Source organism: Ogataea angusta (assembly GCF_019207475.1).
Source record: "Ogataea angusta isolate 61-244 chromosome Unknown 61-244_NODE_1_length_1302399_cov_90.877568, whole genome shotgun sequence".
NCBI classification, from domain to species: Eukaryota; Fungi; Ascomycota; class Pichiomycetes; order Pichiales; family Pichiaceae; genus Ogataea; species Ogataea angusta.
Window position 1 is genome coordinate 254,405 of NW_025065215.1, and position 18,452 is coordinate 272,856.

Consider the following 18,452-nt stretch of genomic DNA (forward strand, 5'->3'; position numbering starts at 1 on the left):
CACCTCCTATTTTGCTCTATTTATTTATTGTACCTTATTCTCTTATGTCCACCAAAAGACATAGCAAGCTGGAAACCATGCTCACCTCGGCCAACCGCCGAATCACCGTCCAGATCCCCGACGATAGTCCGCCTCGCGACTTGTCCAGGTCCGACACCCTCGTCAGCACGTCGTCCTCCTACTATCCTCCCCAGTCCGCCATTGACAAGAGTCCCGAGTCCTTGCTGGGTTCTCAGACACCGTCGCAACGGAAACCGCTCCAGCGACCTCCAATCAACCTATCTCTTCGCCGACGCCCGCCCCCGCAGCCTCTGGAGACCACGAAGCTCGAAACCGTGGCTCAGGAACGCCGTTCTTGGGACCCGTTCGAGGAACAGGAAAAGCCACACACACAGCCCGAGGCGGCCGATCAGAAGCCCACGTCTGCGGGTCTCCAGATCAACATCCAGCTGGAAAAACCGTACATCGACCTCATAAGCTCGGTCTCGTCGTCGCCAGAAGCGTCCCCGTCCCAGTCTCACGAGCAGGAATCGGAGACCCCCACGCAAGAGCTTTTTTCAGGCAAGCTTCGTGCCGAGCAATTATTCAGTTACGAGCCAGCAGACACCGAAGCACAGCCACAGCAGCCGTCAGAGCCGGACAACGAGCTGTACTTCTCGCCGCCGTCGTACAACTTCCAGAACCAGTCGTCCGAGTCCGACCAGTACTTCGACGTGCACGAGACTCGCTCGGAGATCAGCACAGACGAGTCCATCAACGACGAGCTGTATCCTACCGAGCCGCGCAATACAACGTTGCGCGTGCAGAACGCCGACTCCGAGAGCACAGAATACAATGTCAGCGAGAGCTCCGGCCCTCTGTACCGCCAGCAATCGATCGACTCCAAGCCCAGAACCACACAGATTATACAAGACGACGACGACGACGACGATTCCGGAGTCAGCTTCATAGCCAAGCCGCTGAATTACACGCACTTCGACGTGGACGAAAAACAGCCGCAGCAGAAGATGGTGGTGACCAACCCGTCGCTCGAGGAGTCGCCGCCGCTCTCGACCTATGACCGGCGCGAGACCCCGACAGTGGTTCCTCTTTCGCACTCCAACGTGGTGCAGCCCGCGCAGCCGGTCTCCGGAGCCGTCCAGGCGAAGAAGAGACCGCCTCCCGACAACCCGTCGACCGGCCGCGGCGCGCGGGCGGTGTCGATGTCGACTGCGCAGCCCGAGCTTTTCGAGACGTTGAAGCAGCCAAATGCGGTGCCGAAAAACGCCAGGCCCGACACCGAAACAGAAGCAGACGACAGCGAGCTGCACAAGCCGTCCCTGTACGTTTACCGGCTGCGCACGGCCGCAGCAACAACGTACGTGGACAAAAACCCAAGCACCAACATCCTGCCAATAGCTATACGGAAAAATAAAGGCCAGCATTCGCGCACTGCCTCGCGGCAATCCTCGCTGTTTTCGTACCAGGCGGCCATCAAGCACGGCGTGCAGCATCCTGGGCTGCTTGCGTCGGAGATCGATGACGACGAGCTGCCGGACTCGAAGCTCAGCCATTCGACCGGAAACACCAAGATCCCGCAGGACCCAGACGCAGAGGTGCTCGAGGTCGCGGACCAGCTAAAACGGCTAACGGCGTCCGACGAGGGTCTGAGACGGATGGCCAGCGTGCGCAGCGTCCAGCCTCCGCAGCCGCGGCTCAAGCTGTTTGTTGCCAACCCTGACGAGTAGCAGTGTATAATAAACCATCGACGCGACGACGCGACGATCTGTATTTTTCGATTTTGCGCTTGGAAAAAAATACGTGTCGAACAAAAACAACACTCCTATGTCTGCAGACGTTGCATATACGTTGGTTTACGAAGTAAGTACGAGATCTGCCGAAAACTGACCGCCAGCCCAACACCGCGAGTAAGACCTCGGTCAATGAGTTCAAGAGCCAGCTGGAGAAGGGCGACGACGAGCGCAAGATAGAGGCGATGAAACAGATCCTCATCACGATGCTCAACTCGGACCCTATGCCCGGGCTCTTGATGCACATCATCCGGTACGTGATGCCGTCGAGAAACAAGGATCTCAAGAAACTACTCTACTTCTACTGGGAGATCTGTCCGAAATACGAGCAGGACGGCAAGCTCAAGCACGAGATGATCCTTGTGTGCAATGCCATCCAGCACGACCTGCAACACGCTAACGAGTACATCCGCGGCAGCACGCTGAGGTTTCTTTCGAAGCTGAAGGAGCCGGAATTACTGGAACCGCTCGTGCCCTCTGCCAGACAGTGTTTGGAGCACCGTCATGCGTACGTGCGCAAAAACGCCGTCTTTGCCATCTACTCGGTCCACCTGGTGTCCGATCATCTGATTCCGGACGCGGCAGAGCTGCTGGCAGACTTTCTGGCCGTCGAGAACGACCCTACCTGCAAACGCAACGCCTTTGTTTGTCTCGGACACCTGGACAGAGAAGCTGCTCTGCGGTTCATCCAGTCGCAGGCAGTCACGTCCATCGACCCGATCATCCAGCTGGCCGTCATCGAATTCATCAGAAAGGACGCCGTGTCAAATCCCGAGCTCAAACCACAATACTTGCACATCATCTCGGACCTGCTGGAATCGTCCAACAACGCAGTGATCTACGAGGCTGCCTCTACCTTGAGCGTGCTGTCTCACTCACAAGCCGCAATCACGAGTGCCGCCTCGAAATTCATCGAGCTGGCCGTCAAGGAGCCCGACAACAACGTCAAACTGATTACTTTGGAGATCGTCAACGAGTTGCACCACAAGCACGAGGACATGCTGGACGACATGTGTCTCGACATCCTCCGCGTTCTGAGCGCCCCATCGCTCGATGTGAGACAAAAAGCCATCGAAATCACTCTGTCGCTGGTCACCAGCAAGAACGTTGACGATGTGGTTAAACTGCTGAAAAAAGAGCTCCAGAAGACCACCACCTCCAACGAGGAAAAGTCTGCCGAATACAGACAGCTCCTGATTTCTGCCATCCACTCGTGTGCCATCAGGTTCCACGAGGTGGCCGCCAGCGTCGTCGACCTGCTGCTGGACTTCATCAGCGAGCTGAACACGACCGCGGCCGCCGAGGTGATCACATTTGTGAAACAGGTGGTGGAGAAATTCCCAGACCTCAGAAGCCACATCATCCATCGGCTGATTGTGTCGCTCAAGACGATCAAGAGCGGCAAGATCTTCAGAGGCAGTCTGTGGATCATTGGAGAGTACTCGCTGGACGAAAAGGACATCGAGACGGCCTGGAAGGCCATCCGGGCCAGCATCGGCGAGATCCCTATTCTAGCGGCCGAGAAGAACGGCCACGAGGACGAGCAGGAAGAGGAGGTGAGGACCAACGGCCACACCGGTCCAAAGATCCTAGCGGACGGCACCTACGCTACCGAGGTTGCCCTTGGCGACTCCAGCACTGCCTCCGTGTCTACTGCTACCAAACATCCACTCAGAGCTTTGCTTTTAGAGGGTGATTTCTATCTAGGCTCTGTTCTGGCCTCCACCCTGGTCAAGATGGTGTTGAGACTGAGCAAGATTACCACCAAGACGGACCTGTTGAACGCTCTGAAGGCCGAGGCCATGTTGATAATGGTGTCCATCTTGAGAGCCGGCGAGTCGTCGTTGGTGAAGAAGCGCATCGATGAGGACTCTGCAGAGAGAATATTGTCGTGCGTCAGATTTTTGAGCGAGGAAGGAAAAGACGAGTCGCTGATCGACGAGGCGTTCCTCGACGACACCAAAAAGGCATACAAGCAACAATTGGCCGCCGAGGCGCAACAGCTCAAGGACAAGCAGCAGGCCAGCGTGCAGAACAACGCCGAGCAGGTCGACGACGCCATTGTGTTCAGACAGCTGAACACCAAGGACAAGGTGGAAGACCTGGACGAGGAGGACCTAACGCTTGCCGCAGGGGCCGCCGTCGTGAAGGAGGACCTGTCGTCGAGACTGAAGAAGATCAAGCAGCTGACCGGGTTCTCGGACCCTGTGTATGCCGAGGCCTACGTCAAGGTGCACCAGTTCGACGTGACGTTGGACGTTCTGTTGGTGAACCAAACTACAGAGACTCTGAGAAACCTGAGCGTCGAGTTTGCCACGTTGGGAGACCTCAAGGTGGTGGACAAGCCGACGACCCAGAACATCGGCCCGCACGCGTTCCATCGCGTCCAGACCACGATCAAGGTGACCTCTGCCGACACGGGTGTCATTTTCGGAAACATCGTCTACGACGGCCAGCACGCGGACGAGAACACCATCGTGATTCTGTCGGATCTGCACGTGGACATCATGGACTACATCAAGCCTGCTACGTGCACGGAGGCGCAGTTCAGAAAGATGTGGAACGAGTTCGAATGGGAGAACAAGATCAGCGTCAAGTCCAACCTCCCGACGCTCAAGGAGTACCTGGACGAGCTTCTGGAGGGCACCAACATGAACAACCTGACTCCTGGCGCGGTGATTGGCGAGGAGTGCCAGTTTTTGTCTGCCAATCTGTACTCGAGGTCGTCCTTTGGCGAGGACGCTCTGGCCAACCTGTGTATCGAGAAGACCGCCGACGGCCCGATCGTGGGCCATGTGAGGATCCGGTCGAAGGGCCAGGGTCTGGCGCTGTCCCTGGGAGACAAGGTTGCCGCCATTGCGCGCAAGACGAGCCAGGCCGTGGTGTCGCAGGTGTAAAAATAAAGTGAAATAAATAAATAAATAAAATTAAATGCCATGATTAAATTTTATTTTTCCATTTACGTAAGGTGGTGTTGCACGGAAATACTTTTCCATGGATCTCATTTCGAATTTTAGGGCATCCTGCGAGTACCGCGTTCCGATCGCCGTCCGGGTCCCGTTTTTGGACGCCATTGTGCCAGACCGCACGGGCAGCAAGCTGCTCGAGGTCCTGGACGTGCTGGTGTTCGGCGTGCTCTTCTATCACGGGCTGTATCTGGTGTGTCGGCTGCTTTGTCTGCTGCCCCGAATGCGGTCTCTGGTGCCGAAAAAAACCGACCGGCTCGACTTCAGCATGCGGGTCGTGTCGTTCATCCAGTCCACGTTGATTGTGGTGCTGGCGATCCCGCTGCTCGACAACAAATACCTCAACCAGGACCGTGTTTTTGCGACTACGCCGTACTCCGAAATGTACAGCACGCTGGCCGCGAGCTACTTCGTGTGGGACACGGCGATGTCGCTGCGGCACCTCGACCACTTCGGGCTGGGGTTTCTGGTCCACGGCGTCATGGCCAGCACGGTCTTTCTGTCTGGCATCCGCACCCAGATGATCCACTACTACAGCCCGATTTTCCTGCTATTTGAGGTTTCGACGCCGTTTTTGAACCTGCGCTGGGTCGCGCTCAAGTTCCCCAAGCTCGTGCCCCAGTGGCTCGCGCTGGCCAACAACGTCGTGCTGATCTTGACTTTTTTCGGAGCAAGAATCTGCTGGGGCTGGTACCAGATCTACAGGCTGGCGCTGGACCTGTACGCCACGCGGGACGACCCGCGGTTTGTGCTGTCGACGGCCGTCATCATTCTCTCGACGAATTTCGTCCTGGACATTCTGAACGCGTTCTGGTTCAGCAAGATGCTGACGGTCGCCGTTGCCACGCTCATGGGCAGGAACGACAAGCTGAAACTCATGTAGAATGTGATTCTATACATCTGCGTACTTAGCGTACTCCGGCGTCGCCAGATACTTCCTGGCCGTCTCGATGTCCAGCTGGATGTCCTTGATCAGGGCCTCCATCGACACGTAGTCCAGCTCGGGCCTCACGTACCCCAGGATGTTGAAGTTCAGCCTGCACCCGTAGAAAGTCGACCTGAACTCGTGCAGAATGTGCAGCTCGCACGCCTTCTTGCTGTTTTTGAAGAACGGGTTCCAGCCCAGCGACATCACCATCGGCAGCACCTCGAAGTCGCTGTCTGCCAAATTGGCGCCGTACGTGAACTCGACCTCGCTCTTTCCGTCTGAGCGAGACACCCTCTTCGTCTCCGGCGCCTGTTCCGGCCTCAGCAGCCGCACAAACCCGAAATAGACCCCTGTGTCCAGCTTCTGCAGCTCCGGCTCGTCGTCCACGGGCACGTTGGCCGTGGGGATGCCCATCTTGGCCGAGCCGCGGCCAAACCCGGCGACAACGCTGGTGTTGCGGATCACCAGCGGAAAAGGCGCCTGCACCGTGGCGGGAATCTGTGGTCGAACCATGGAATAATATAAATAATTTAAGCAAAAATGCTTCGATAAAATTCCAGTAGATAAGAATGCATCAGCTAAATATTGGTAATTGCACAGCCTGCAGCCTAGCTATCAGGCACGTCCTCGCTCGTCATGCCCTTGAACTGCTTCAGCTCGCCGCCCCGCTGCCAATCCTCGCCAAGCAGCCGCAACCGAGCCGCCCCGCTGTACTTGCGCTCGGCTACGGCCTGCGTCCAGTCGGCGCACGTGACCCGCAGCAGTTTTGCGCCCTGTCTGCCGTACGCGGCGCATATCTGCGCTGCGCACGAGTCCCACCACATCCCGGCCACCGCGAAGTGCACGTTGGTGGCCAGCTCCAGCGGCAAGTTCACCAGCCGGCTCATCATCGTCCATGCTCGCGATATCGGAAGCGGGTGTCTGGTCTGGGCCGCGTCGCAGCCCAGGAACGACGCGTCGATCTGCAGCCGACACATCACAGCGTACACCGTCGCTATGCCAGAAAGCCGCTCGTCGTACTGGATATCCTCCTCCCATTTGCCGTCTGCCTTCCGTTTCCAGCCCATACGCAGCCGGCCCTCCTCTGTGTCGATCGTGCACGTGTAGCCAATCACGAGCGGACACTTCTTGACAAACCGCGCCAGCAGGTAGTACTCGAACTCCGGAAACACAATCAGCAGATTCAGAGCGAGTTTCGCCAGCGGAACTGCGCTGTCCGGCTTCACAGTCACCTCTGTCTCTGCCTGCGAAATGATCGCCTTGGCCATGAAGTTCAGCAGCCATCTGTACGCCAGCTCGTTGCTCTTGGCCTCGGTGACCAGCCCGTGGATCTGCGACATGATCCGCTGCCATTGCGGCTCGCTGTTCGTCAGCTGGCCAAACTTCGGGTTGATCTTGCGCTTCTGCACGCCCACAAGCTTCTTGAGCTCCTTGTTGGCCGGCTCCTTCATTTTCTCCACAACGTCTCGCTTGATGTCTGCGATATCTTGCTTGTACTTGAAGAACTGCTGTTCAACAGCCACATAGTTGGTTTTGCCGTACTCGGCCTTCTTGGCGGCCTCTTCGGCCTCCCTTCGACGATTCTCGTCCTCCACCTTCTTCTGCTCTTCCTCCTCCTTGCGCTTTCTCGCCTGCTCGAGCTCCAGCTGCCGTTTTTTCTCGGCCTCATCCTTCTTCCTGCGTTCTTCTTCTTCTATCCTTCTGCGTTCTTCTTCCTTTCTCCTGCACTCCTCCTCCGCCTTTCTGCGCTCCTCCTCCTTGCGCCGCTCCTCCTCCAGCCTCTTGCGCTCCTCTTCGGCTTCTATAACATGCAAAACTCGCTCTTTACTCTGCTCTAGCCGTTCAGACAACATGCTCGTGAAATACCCCAGTGGGTCGAAATCGTCCTTCGTTGCCACCTCGTCCTCGTCCGCATCAACAGAAGACTCCCTCGTGCGGTCTACCACCTCCGGAGACGGGCTCCCGTCCTCGAAATCGCACATCTTCAGCACGTAGTCAAACCGGCTTTTCAGGTCCAGTGTGTCCAGCACCTGTCCCAAATCTTCGATCTCGTCCTCTGTGTCTGACAATGAGTCGTACCCCGACACGGGCTCGCCAGAATCGTACTGGAACTGCGGGTTTCGGTGGGGCGTAAATCGCATGTCAACAAAGAGTACCGGGTAATTTTTTACTTAATTTTTCAAGATCTTTTTTTTGAATTAATTTGTCCATGGTTTTTGTTCAACTTAGACAGTTCTCCAACAGCAGCATAGCGGCCGGAAGACCCGGCTACTCGCTGGTAAAACCGGTGCACCACCGCGTGCGCATCAGGAAACAGCTGCTCTCGCCAAGATTCCCGGAATTGAAGCTGCCGCCGACCGACGTTCGCTCGCCAAAGTATAGACCCTTTCTGGTGAGACAGGACAGAGTCAAGGAACACTACCACAACACGCTGAAGTCAGACCTGCTCCTGATCAACTACCAGCACGACCAGAAGGACGTGGAGGGTCCAAAGAGAAGAAAGTGGGACATGTCGTCGCCGTACCACATCAACAGACCGTTGCAGAAGCCAAAGGGACAGATAGTGCCGTCGCCAACGATCCGCGCACGCACGTGGAAAAACGTGCCATTTTTCGAGGGCGTGTCGATCAACTGTTTCGTTGAGGAGGCCAAGGCCAACCCTGCTGCCGCCATCGCTGCGCAGCTGCAAATCCAGCAAATCACAAACTCCAAGGTGTACCCGATCTACGCCAAGACCAACGTCCCGACGTGGAAGCTGCGGCCGGGAATGCTGATGGGGGCCCGTACCAGACTCACGGGCGCCCCGGCACACCAGTTCCTCAGCACGCTCACCGAGCTGGTTCTTCCTCGGGCCAGAGACTTCAGGGGAATCAGAAACTCTGCGGGCGACCAGTACGGCAACATCGCGTTTGGTCTGAGTGCCGAGACCGTGCGTCTGTTCCCGGAGATCGAGCACAACCAGGACTCCTGGCCCAACACCTACGGCTTCTGGCTGACGCTGCACACGAGCGCGCAACTCGACTACGAGGCCCGCACGCTGCTGAGCGGTCTTGGCCTGCCGTTCTACGGCAACGAAAAAGTTCCGCTGCTGCTCAGACAGGCGCAGGGATTGTAAATAGCATAATCAAAAAAATAATTATTTTAAATACATCATAATTGCGCAACCTATGGCTGCATTCTGACAATGACCATAGCCGCCTTTGCCAACTCCTCGCACTCGTGTCCTGTGCCGCCGGGCGACGCACATACTGTGTGCCGGTTCATCTTGGACACCTGCGACCGCTCGAATTTCAAGTATCTGGAGCTGTACTACTGCTCAGGGTTTCTGTCGCACATGCCTGCGTGGCTCGTGGTGAGCATGTTCATGGGGCTGACCTCGACGCTGTTCTTTGTGCTTGGGTTTCTGGCGTCCAATTACCTCACGCCCAACCTCACGTTTCTGGCCAGACTGCTCAATCTGGGCGAGAAGCTGTCGGGACTCACGCTGCTGGCCTTTGCCAACGGCTCTCCCGACATTCTGTCGACGTGGATCGCCATGAACTCCGATTCCACGGCCCTGGCCATCGGCGAGCTGCTTGGGTCCGCCAATTTCGCGCTCACCGTGGTGGTCGGCACCATGGCCATTGTGCGGCCGTTCACCGTGGACTACACCTCGTTTGTCAGGGATGTGGCTCTGTTCCTCACGCTGGTGGCGCTGTCGCTGCTTTTCCTGGTCGACGGCAAGATCAAGCTGCCCGAGAGCATCGCCATGTGTCTGCTGTACGCAACATACATTCTGATCAGCTTCCTCAGTCCCGATAAGCTGCTTGCCGACACGCGGCCCAAGGTCCACGACCAGACAAGCGCCGAAACAGAAGCCACGGCCGTCGACACGTTCGAGCAGAACATCGAGAGTCTCGAGACGGGCCAGAGCTTTCGGCTGTCGCTGGCAGACTCCATCAAGCTGGCCTTCCGGACGTGCGACCTCAAACATATAGCCAACTACTACCGCGGCGACTCGGGCGACGAGACAGGCCAGACGCGGCAGCACGAGGTTCCCGTGCCGTCGCACATCGTCATCACGCCCGCCGACGACGACACGCCGCAGTCGCCGGTCTCTGCTGACGACCGGCTGCTGCCACCAACACCGCTCTCGCGAACGTCGTCCGTCGCGTCGGCGGCGTCGATCTCGACGATCCTGTCCACAGAGCCCGTCGAGGTCTCGTGGAAAACCAAGCTGATCCCCAACTACGGCCGGCTGGCCCTGCGCAACAAGCCGTTCGAGTCGCTCTTCAACATCGCCACGCTCCCGCTCGCCTTTTGCATCAACGTCGCCGTGCCCACGCCCGCCAACTCGCGCAGAGAATTCGACCTCAACGTGCGGCTCTTCCACCTCCAGCTGCTGCTCACGCCGCTGGTCGTCCTCCAGGAGTTTTCGGCACAGGTGCTGCAACTGACGGTGGTCCTGTTCGTTGCCAATCTCGTGCTGAGCACCTTTGGCCACACGTTCTACCGTCGTCTGTTCCCGGCCGTTTCTGCGCTCGTCGGCTTCGTCAACGTGCTCAACCTCATCACGGCCGCCGCCTCCGAGATCGTCAACATCCTGAAAAACACCGGCACCATCTACGGCGTCGACGAGTCCGTGCTGGGGCTCACGGTGCTCTCCATGGGCAACTCGATCGGCGACCTCATCACCAACAGCACGCTCTCGTCCTTGGGACTCGCGCTCACGGGCCTGCACGCCTGTTTCGGCTCGCCGCTGCTGTACATTCTGTTTGGAGTCGGCCTCAGCTCGCTCGTGGTCAACGTCAAAACCGGCTCCCCGGTGGAATTCACAGTGGACAACCATTTGAGGATGTCAAGCTTCAGTCTCGTGGTCATTCTGCTCATATACATCACCATTGTCCCGCTGCGCAACTGGCAGGTCGACAGGCTGGTTGGCTACATTGCCGTTTTTTTCTGGATCGCAATCACTACGTTCAACATTTACGTGATAAAATAGCGTAAATAGACTAATATACAGAAATTAAAAGTACTCCTTCTCGACCACGCCGTCCAGGTACCCCTCGAGCCTGGCCCTGTCGGCGTCTCCGAGCTTCTCCAACGCGACACGGTACGTGTTCTGGAGTTTCGTAGCGTCCGGCGAGTGGAGATAGTAATAGTCTATGCATGCTTTCCAGAACAGGTAGCTGGACTTGTGCTGGTACTTGAGCAGGAGCGGCTCTAATTCGAGGTTGTATGACAGCAGCTCCAAGAAGAGATAATCGAAACCGGGCTCGTGCTCGGTCCCGGCCACCTCGTCGAGCTTGGCTTCCACCACCTGGAGCAGATCTTTATTCTTCCCCAGATGCTCCAGCTGGAGCAGTTTTAGCCACGCCTGCACCGAGTTCGGATAAATTTGCAACAGATCGACCACCACGGCCTTTGCAGCACTCAGGTTCCTGGTCAGAACCTCCAGATCCGCCAGTCTCAGCCTAAGCTTGACGTTTTCTGTCGTACAGTGGTAAATGCCAGTCACCAATATTTTTTTCGCTCTGTCCAGCTGGTTGAGATTCAGGTAGTAGTTGCTGTATTTGATCCAGAAAAACGGATAGTACGCAGTGGCAATTAAACAACGGCCGTAGACCGTGTCGATGAGCTTGCGCGTGTTCTTCGTGATGGCCGAGTCGGAGTCCTTGTGAGACGACTTGAGCGACAGCGTCTCGCAGTACTCGAGGTATCTGTTCCAGTTGTGCAGTTCGCGGCGTTCCAGCTCGTCCGGAGCAAAATACGGTCGCGTCACGGCCTCCTCAAACGGCCAGAGCTGGAACACGTGGTACTGCGTCGTGATATAAATGTCCATGTACCGTTTGCGCATATCTTTTTTCAGATCGGTAAAGACCCTGTCGTCTTTGCGTCCTATAAGATCAGGCCAGCTTAGCTTGTAAACGGTTTTCAGGTCTTCCTTGGTGACCAGGTACTTGATGGTGTCGAGGTCCGCGTTTTCGATGAGCTTGAAGAATTGCTTGATGTACTTGGAATAATGGTACAATGGCACCTCTATCACCCGTCTCACAAGATAATGGTACTCTTTGACGCGGCGATGCGCCTTGAGGAACTGCAGATACCGGTCGTAGAGCAGGTGGGCATAGAAGTGCAGCCCCACCTCTTTTCTGGCGCGCTCAAACACAGCAACGGCCGGGTCGTACTGGTGCACGGTCTCGACCACGAAGTCCAGATATTTGGTCCATATCACCATCGACTTGGGCACAACCTCGACGCCGCGCTCGTAGATTTCGCGAGCCTCGTCTGTGCGGCCTGTGTGGAACAGATACTCGGCATAGTTGCACCAGTACTGCTCGCAGTACGGGAAATTGACCAGCAGGTTTTCGTACGAGATGGCCACCAGTCTGCTGGACACCGCGTCGTGCCTCAGTTTGAGAGCCGCGCTGACAAGCTGCTCCCACGCAGAAAAATCGTGCGCGTTGTTGTGCAAGTACCGCGACAGCTCAAGCCAATCTTTGGGCAGGTCGTCAACGTTGAGGTCGGACATAATGATATTTTTTTAAATTATTTTTCGAGTTTATTTCCATGTCCGGCCGCAAGATCTTCCAGAGCTTGGTGAGCGAGCTGCAAACGGCCGTCGAAAGAGCGTTCGAGAAACACTCGAAGGACATGCTCAAGAAGCAGGACGCCCTCATACAGTACAAGAGAATGCAGTACGTCCGGTCTGGCAAGGTGCTCAGTCCGGAGGAGGATGCCAGACTCGTGGAGGAAGTCAAGAAAACTACACAGGTGACCATGCCTGCGGTCAACGTCGAAATGGTGAAAGCGATGGACTCGGACCAGCTGACCCCGAAACAGCTCGAACACCTCAAAAATATGGCCACCTTCGTCAAAAGCCAGAGAGAATACGTCGAGCTGCTGGAAAGATACAACCCGGGAATCAGCATGAAGCAGACCGACAAGGTGCGCAAGACGGCCAGAAGAGTCGGATTGGAGGTTCCCGAGTGAGTTCGCTAGTGTATTTGTGTTTCGTATATAGTCTTCAACCAGCATGTTCAACCACCGTGCTGACCAGCTTGCCGTTCTTGACGGTGTGCTTGAACTGCTCCGGAACAGCGAGCTCCTTCATGTCGTCCGATTCCGGCACGTTGATGTTGAGCGAGGTAGTAGACGAGGTGAACACCTCGGTGTCCAGCGACGACGCGGACAGATACAGGGAGCCAGACTCCGACTGGTCGATCGAGATCATCGGAACGGAGTCGGTGACTTGGACCTCGAAGTTCTTGGACTTGATCACGTCGATTCCGCTGATGGCTTTCTCAACAACGAGCCCAACCTTCGTGCACTCGTTCAGCGTGATAGCGTTCACCTTGCCCTTGATCTGGATGATGCTGGAGGCACAGTTGGCTATGAAAATGCTCTGCTGCATTTCTCCGTCGATGGTGATGATGTCGGACTCGTTTTCGAAGTTGGCCACCATCCACTTGTTGTCCACGAGCTCTTTCTTCGGAGGCTTCTTTTCCTTAGGAGACTTTTCGCTCAGACTGGCAGGCTTCTTTGGCGGAACAGGAACAGACTTCTTGGCCGGGACCGCGGACGAGGCGCGCAGTTCTGGGTTCTTGTGAGTCATCTGGCTCTTGTCGACCTTCTTGAGGCCTGCGGTGATGTTCTCGCCCTTATTGAGCTCAGAAAACACAGCGTTCATTCCTGCCGGCTGCTGTTCCTCCTTTGCCTCAAACACAGAGGCCGGTGGAGGAGGCGGAGGAGGAGGCGGACCGCCTGCGCCAGATACTGGTGTTGGAGGGGGCGACGGAACGGCAGGCGTTGCTGAAGACGAGGCCTTGCCCAGGTTTTCCTCAAAAGAGCCTCCTTGGGCGTTCCAGGACGGACCCGTGGTGTGGAACTCCTTGACGTAGTTTTTCAGGCCGTCGAATATTCTGATGAACGTGGTGGCCCATTTGACCTGGTTCGGGTCGGATTCCTTGTACTCCTTTAATATTCTATTGGACCAGAACTGGGCAGAGTCCTTGTAATCCGGAATGTACGACACAGGAGTGGTGACGCAGATCCATCCAAGAGCAGGAATGCCCTCTGCTACCGCGTTGAGGTTGTTGAAGAACTTGGAGGTCCGGTTGGCGTCCTTGACCTCGACCGCCTTGACAATGACCTCGTTGATCGGAGCAAGAGCCGACTGGAACACTGGGCTCGACGCGTCGACGGGAGCAGACTTGGAGGCCGCCTGGAGGAACTTGCGTTCCTCCAGCAGCGCTTTCTCGAAGAGTTTGGCCTGCTCAGCAACCAATTGGTCGATTTTGTCTGAGATTTCGACAAATGGCGTCACGTACTCCTCCATGAATTTGTCGAACGCCTCAATGGCTGGTGCTTCTTTCTCGGGCTCCTCAATTGCCTTTGAGCCAGCCCCGGCCTGCGAGTCCGCGCCGTCTGCCACAGCTCCACCGGCCTGACTTGTCTTCGAGCGGACCGCATTTTCTTGGAAGATGGTGACGTCCTCGAGTCTGGATGCCGCGGCCTCCAGCCTATGGTGTTAGTCTCTGTGGCGTTTTTCACTTACCGTTTGAGCAGCGTCACCAAATTGTATCCGTGAATGGAAAACGATTCGTTAGACATCAAGAGGACAGGTAAATAAAGAAGAGAAAAAAATAAAACAAAGTCAGAGATTAAATAGATTGGAAAAATTAAGTCCAATTCTTTTCCATGGCAAATAAACGCACCGACGAAGAATTGCCGCCACGGCCGGCGTTCCCGATCCCCGACTTCCCTGCACCCACGCAGCCGGAGCCGTACTACGCCTCCTACGAGACGGGAGTGCCTATTGCGATTGATCTGGGCCGATCGACAACCAGGATTGGACTGGCCAAGGAGACAAGCCCCAACAACGTATTTCCGACGGTGATGTCGCGGTTCAAAGATCGCCGCGTCAACAGGATGATTACGCTGGTTGGAAACGACATGTACCTCGACAATGTGTCGAAATCGAATATTCGGTCTGCTTTTGACGGCCCGATGATTAATAACTGGGACGTGATCGAGAAAGTGCTAGACTACGGGTTTCTGCACTGCGGAGTGTCTTCTCAGGGCAGGGTGGACAACCCAATTGTCATGAACGAGGTTCTGGCCACGCCGTTGCAGCAAAGAACAAGCATGATGGAGCTGCTCTTTGAGGCCTACAACGTGCCGAAACTCGCTTTTGGGGCAGACTGTCTGTTCAGCTACTACCAGAACGGAGGCTCAACAGGACTCGTCATAGGAACAGGGCACGATGCGACGCACGTGATCCCCGTTGTCGAGCACAAGCCGGTCCTGTCCATTGCCAAACGACTAGACTGGGGCGGGAGACAGGCGACGAATTATCTGATGGATTTTATTGGGCTCAAATACCCTTATTTCCCCACCAGGCTCACGACTTTCCAGATGGAGAAAATCAAACAGGACTACTGCTATGTTTCCAAAGACTTTTCGGAGGAGATCACACACTACTTGGATCTGGAAAATTTAGAGAAGAACGACATAGTTTTGGAAGTTCCGTTCACCGAGGTTGTGAAACACCAAAAAACCGAGGAGGAGCTGCAATTGGAAGCCGAAAGGAAGAGAGAGCAGATCAAACGGCTCCATGAGCAGGCTAGAGAGCGTCGGTTGGAGAAACTGGTGCAGAAAGAGGCAGATTTTAGCTATTTCACCGGACTGAAAGAGCGCATGAAGAGCATGAACAAGCGCGAGCAGATAGACGTGCTGCGGAACGAGGGGTTTCAGGATGAGTCCGAGATGAACAAGCATATAGCCAATCTTGAGAAATCGCTGAAAAAGGCCAGAAACGAGGATATTGGCGAGAACACCAGCGAGGAGCCGCCTTCGTTCCCGCTGCTGGAGGTTCCTGACGAGCAATTGAGCGAGGAGCAGATGAAGGAGAAGCGCAAGCAACGTCTGATGAAGGCCAACTACGATGCCCGGATGCGCGCAAAGCAGGAGAAAGAGCTCGCCAAAAAGGAGGCCGAGGAGGCTGCCGAAAGAGATAGAAAATGGCGAGAGTCTGATCTGAGTGGATGGATTTCTGATAGGCGCGAGCGGCTGGAGAAGCTGATTCAGCGCGTCAAGGAGCGCAAGCGGCTGAAGGAGGAGCTGACAGACAGAAAAAGTCGTGCTGCGCAGAACAGGATGAAAAATATAGCATCTTTGGCAGACGAGGACAGGGGCGCCGGCAGACGGAAAAAGACCGGCAACGTGACCATTGACAACGACCCGAACGACACGTTTGGTGCTAACGACGAGGACTGGGCAGTTTACCGGGCCATTGCTCGCGAGGAAGACGACGATGCAGAGGAGGAGGTGCAACAGGAGATTCTCAAGATCGAGGAGGAATTACTAGAGTACGATCCGAATTTCACGGTCGAGGACACGTTACAGAGACAGTTTGACTGGCGCAACTCGCTCATCCACCGGTTTTTGAGGGGTCCGCGGAATTTCGACCCCGAAGACCAGCACCAGCAGCACCAGATCCACATCAACGTGGAGCGGATCCGGATCCCGGAAATATTGTTCCAGCCCTCAATTGCGGGCGTGGACCAGGCGGGCATTGTGGAGCTGGCTGAAGACACGCTATTGAGAAGACTGCCGGGAGAGAAGGGTTTTTCTGGAGACGACTCCACGGAGATGATGAAGGATGTGTTCATCACCGGAGGCCAGTCGTTGTTCCAGAATTTCCAGGAACGGCTGGATTCTGATCTGCGCGCCGTGCTCCCTGTTGGCTCTCCTTTGCGGGTGAGAAGAGCACAGGACCCGCTGCTCGACGCCTGGCGCGGAATGGCCAAATGGTCGCTCACAGACGAGGCAAGACACAGCTACGTTTCCAGACAGGAGTACGCCGAGTACGGCGCAGAATACATGAAGGAAAATAACATGGGCTGTGTTAGACTATAAAATACACAGATCCTAATGCTTGGGCAGCTTCTTCTCGATATCGACGGTGTTCGGGTTGATACCCTTCTTCTTGAGATTATGTTTAATGGACTCCTTCATGATTTCTTTGTCTGCCTCGTCGTCGAAGTTGGCGAAGTCGCCGTGGATCAGCCCGTCCTTTTCTGCCTCTGCGTCTGCGGCCATCTCCTTCTCCTTGGCTCCCGCCTTGGACACGTCGTGAGGACTGGAGGCCACCTTCTGGAATTTGGCCACAAAGAACCCGTCCACGTTGTACGCGTGCGGGTAGTATCTTCTGGTGAGCGACACTTTTTGGTTGAACTGTTTGCCTCTGTACGAGGTGAACCCTGGCTTTCCGATGGCAAGGCCGGTCTCCACGAGTTTCACGTTTGGTCTCTTGCGCAAAGCATAGTCCACCACGGCCTCGTTCTCCTCGACGGCGACCGAACAGGTCGAATACACGATCACGCCGCCGGTGGCAGAGTGCGCGTCGACAGAGTCGATGGCAGAGAGCAGCAGCTGTTTCTGGAGATGGGGGATTTGGATGAAATCTTTTTCGGTTCTGTTCACCTTGACGTTCTGGTCCTTGGCAATGACACCTGTTCCCGAGCATGGCGCGTCCAGGAGTACTCTGTCGAACCCACCAATGACCTTCGGAAACTCGCGCGCATCATAGTTGCAGACCACGGTGTTGGTGCAGCCCAGACGATGGATATTGGCGATCAGCGACTTGGTTCTTGCTTTGTTGGCGTCGTTCGCGAACACACACCCGGTGTTCTTCATGAGAGCAGAAATGTACGTCGTTTTTCCGCCGGGAGCAGCAGCCATGTCCAGAATCCGCTCGTTTTCCTGCGGATCCAAAGCCATCACCGGCAGGAACGAAGAGGCGGCCTGAAGAATGTAATGTCCTGCCAGATACTCCGGGGTGGCTCCAATAGGAACCTGCGAGTCAAACACCTGGAGTCCGACCTTGGTCCACGGTCCGATTGGTTGCAAATTGACTCCCTTGTTGACCAGGGTCTGCGCCAGCTCTCTGCGTCTGGTCACCAAGGTATTGGTTCTGATTGTCACCGGTCTATGAATCTCGTTTGCTTCGAAGAACTCAATGGCCTCCGACGGAGAGAAAAGGTTGAAAAGCTTCTCGGCCAAAAATGGTGTGTAGCCAAAATACTCACATATATCTTTAAGCAACCGATCCACGTACTCCACACGGCTTCTGCCCTCCTCGGCGAGGTTCTTGAAATCTTCCAGCACCTTGACCACCTCGAGCATACGTGTTCTCACCATTGTCAGATCGGGACCGGACTGTTTCATTTCCTCCTCCTCCTCTTCTGTAGGCAAGACCTTGGCTCTTGGGTTTTTCGTGTTCTCCTCCAGAAGCTCGTCTTCGGCGTCCTGTTGCTCCATCAAAGCCTCCTCATCGAGCTTTTTGGAATACTCCTCCATATTGGCGGCGTTGATCGCATCCATATCGTCGCTCTCGTCGTCGGAAAACATCGGTCTTTCTCTGCCTTCCTCGTCAGAATCGACAAACTCGTCGTCGACTTCTGGCTCAGAGTCGTCTTCTAGCTGCTCAAACTCGTCGAGTCCGGCCTCCTCCTCCTCATCATCGTCAAAAAGAGATTTTTTGGCAGCCGAAAGCTCCTCAAGGTCGACTTCTGGCAGGTCTTCTGGATCTTTATATTCTTCCTCCTGTTTGGATCTCTTTGCTTTCTTCGTTGATTTCTTCACTTCCTTGGATTCTTTCTCTGCCTTGCGCTTTATGTCTTTTTTCTTCCCAGATTTCTGGAATTCTTCCAGCGAGGGAGGCATTCCCTGCTTGTTTTTGGCCCTTCTTCCCATATCTGTGTCTATCTAAATATTTTTTCAAAT

The 18,452-nt window shown here is 55.6% G+C and overlaps 12 protein-coding genes across 12 annotated transcripts; 5 read left to right on the forward strand and 7 right to left on the reverse strand.

Moving 5' to 3' along the window:
• Nucleotides 1–77: 77 nt before the first annotated feature.
• Nucleotides 78–1,727, forward strand: KL928_000170 (uncharacterized protein; the record flags this gene model as incomplete). Its single annotated transcript, XM_043202094.1, has 1 exon — nucleotides 78–1,727. The coding sequence occupies one exon, from the start codon at nucleotides 78–80 to the stop codon at nucleotides 1,725–1,727; it is 1,650 nt and encodes a 549-aa protein (XP_043062065.1).
• A 97-nt stretch (nucleotides 1,728–1,824) lies between these two features.
• On the forward strand, nucleotides 1,825–4,687 carry KL928_000171 (uncharacterized protein; the record flags this gene model as incomplete). Its single annotated transcript, XM_043202105.1, has 2 exons — nucleotides 1,825–1,836; nucleotides 1,913–4,687. The coding sequence occupies 2 exons, from the start codon at nucleotides 1,825–1,827 to the stop codon at nucleotides 4,685–4,687; spliced, it is 2,787 nt and encodes a 928-aa protein (XP_043062066.1).
• Nucleotides 4,688–4,730: 43 nt separating this feature from the next.
• KL928_000172 (uncharacterized protein) lies at nucleotides 4,731–5,266 on the reverse strand (the record flags this gene model as incomplete). The annotated part of the gene is made up of 2 exons (XM_043202116.1): nucleotides 4,731–5,189; nucleotides 5,249–5,266. The coding sequence occupies 2 exons, from the start codon at nucleotides 5,264–5,266 to the stop codon at nucleotides 4,731–4,733; spliced, it is 477 nt and encodes a 158-aa protein (XP_043062067.1).
• Nucleotides 5,267–5,306: 40 nt separating this feature from the next.
• On the reverse strand, nucleotides 5,307–6,197 carry KL928_000173 (uncharacterized protein; the record flags this gene model as incomplete). Its single annotated transcript, XM_043202127.1, has 2 exons — nucleotides 5,307–5,648; nucleotides 5,748–6,197. 2 exons carry the CDS (start codon nucleotides 6,195–6,197, stop codon nucleotides 5,307–5,309), a joined length of 792 nt encoding a protein of 263 aa, XP_043062068.1.
• A 95-nt stretch (nucleotides 6,198–6,292) lies between these two features.
• KL928_000174 (uncharacterized protein) lies at nucleotides 6,293–7,825 on the reverse strand (the record flags this gene model as incomplete). Its single annotated transcript, XM_043202138.1, has 1 exon — nucleotides 6,293–7,825. The coding sequence occupies one exon, from the start codon at nucleotides 7,823–7,825 to the stop codon at nucleotides 6,293–6,295; it is 1,533 nt and encodes a 510-aa protein (XP_043062069.1).
• Nucleotides 7,826–7,893: 68 nt separating this feature from the next.
• KL928_000175 (uncharacterized protein) lies at nucleotides 7,894–8,799 on the forward strand (the record flags this gene model as incomplete). Its single annotated transcript, XM_043202149.1, has 1 exon — nucleotides 7,894–8,799. The coding sequence occupies one exon, from the start codon at nucleotides 7,894–7,896 to the stop codon at nucleotides 8,797–8,799; it is 906 nt and encodes a 301-aa protein (XP_043062070.1).
• Nucleotides 8,800–9,000: 201 nt separating this feature from the next.
• Nucleotides 9,001–10,512, reverse strand: KL928_000176 (uncharacterized protein; the record flags this gene model as incomplete). The annotated part of the gene is made up of 1 exon (XM_043202160.1): nucleotides 9,001–10,512. The coding sequence occupies one exon, from the start codon at nucleotides 10,510–10,512 to the stop codon at nucleotides 9,001–9,003; it is 1,512 nt and encodes a 503-aa protein (XP_043062071.1).
• A 177-nt stretch (nucleotides 10,513–10,689) lies between these two features.
• KL928_000177 (uncharacterized protein) lies at nucleotides 10,690–12,195 on the reverse strand (the record flags this gene model as incomplete). Its single annotated transcript, XM_043202171.1, has 1 exon — nucleotides 10,690–12,195. The coding sequence occupies one exon, from the start codon at nucleotides 12,193–12,195 to the stop codon at nucleotides 10,690–10,692; it is 1,506 nt and encodes a 501-aa protein (XP_043062072.1).
• Nucleotides 12,196–12,233: 38 nt separating this feature from the next.
• KL928_000178 (uncharacterized protein) lies at nucleotides 12,234–12,656 on the forward strand (the record flags this gene model as incomplete). The annotated part of the gene is made up of 1 exon (XM_043202182.1): nucleotides 12,234–12,656. The coding sequence occupies one exon, from the start codon at nucleotides 12,234–12,236 to the stop codon at nucleotides 12,654–12,656; it is 423 nt and encodes a 140-aa protein (XP_043062073.1).
• Nucleotides 12,657–12,690: 34 nt separating this feature from the next.
• On the reverse strand, nucleotides 12,691–14,276 carry KL928_000179 (uncharacterized protein; the record flags this gene model as incomplete). The annotated part of the gene is made up of 2 exons (XM_043202193.1): nucleotides 12,691–14,164; nucleotides 14,263–14,276. The coding sequence occupies 2 exons, from the start codon at nucleotides 14,274–14,276 to the stop codon at nucleotides 12,691–12,693; spliced, it is 1,488 nt and encodes a 495-aa protein (XP_043062074.1).
• An 87-nt stretch (nucleotides 14,277–14,363) lies between these two features.
• On the forward strand, nucleotides 14,364–16,583 carry KL928_000180 (uncharacterized protein; the record flags this gene model as incomplete). Its single annotated transcript, XM_043202205.1, has 1 exon — nucleotides 14,364–16,583. The coding sequence occupies one exon, from the start codon at nucleotides 14,364–14,366 to the stop codon at nucleotides 16,581–16,583; it is 2,220 nt and encodes a 739-aa protein (XP_043062075.1).
• Nucleotides 16,584–16,595: 12 nt separating this feature from the next.
• KL928_000181 (uncharacterized protein) lies at nucleotides 16,596–18,422 on the reverse strand (the record flags this gene model as incomplete). The annotated part of the gene is made up of 1 exon (XM_043202216.1): nucleotides 16,596–18,422. The coding sequence occupies one exon, from the start codon at nucleotides 18,420–18,422 to the stop codon at nucleotides 16,596–16,598; it is 1,827 nt and encodes a 608-aa protein (XP_043062076.1).
• Nucleotides 18,423–18,452: the final 30 nt, after the last annotated feature.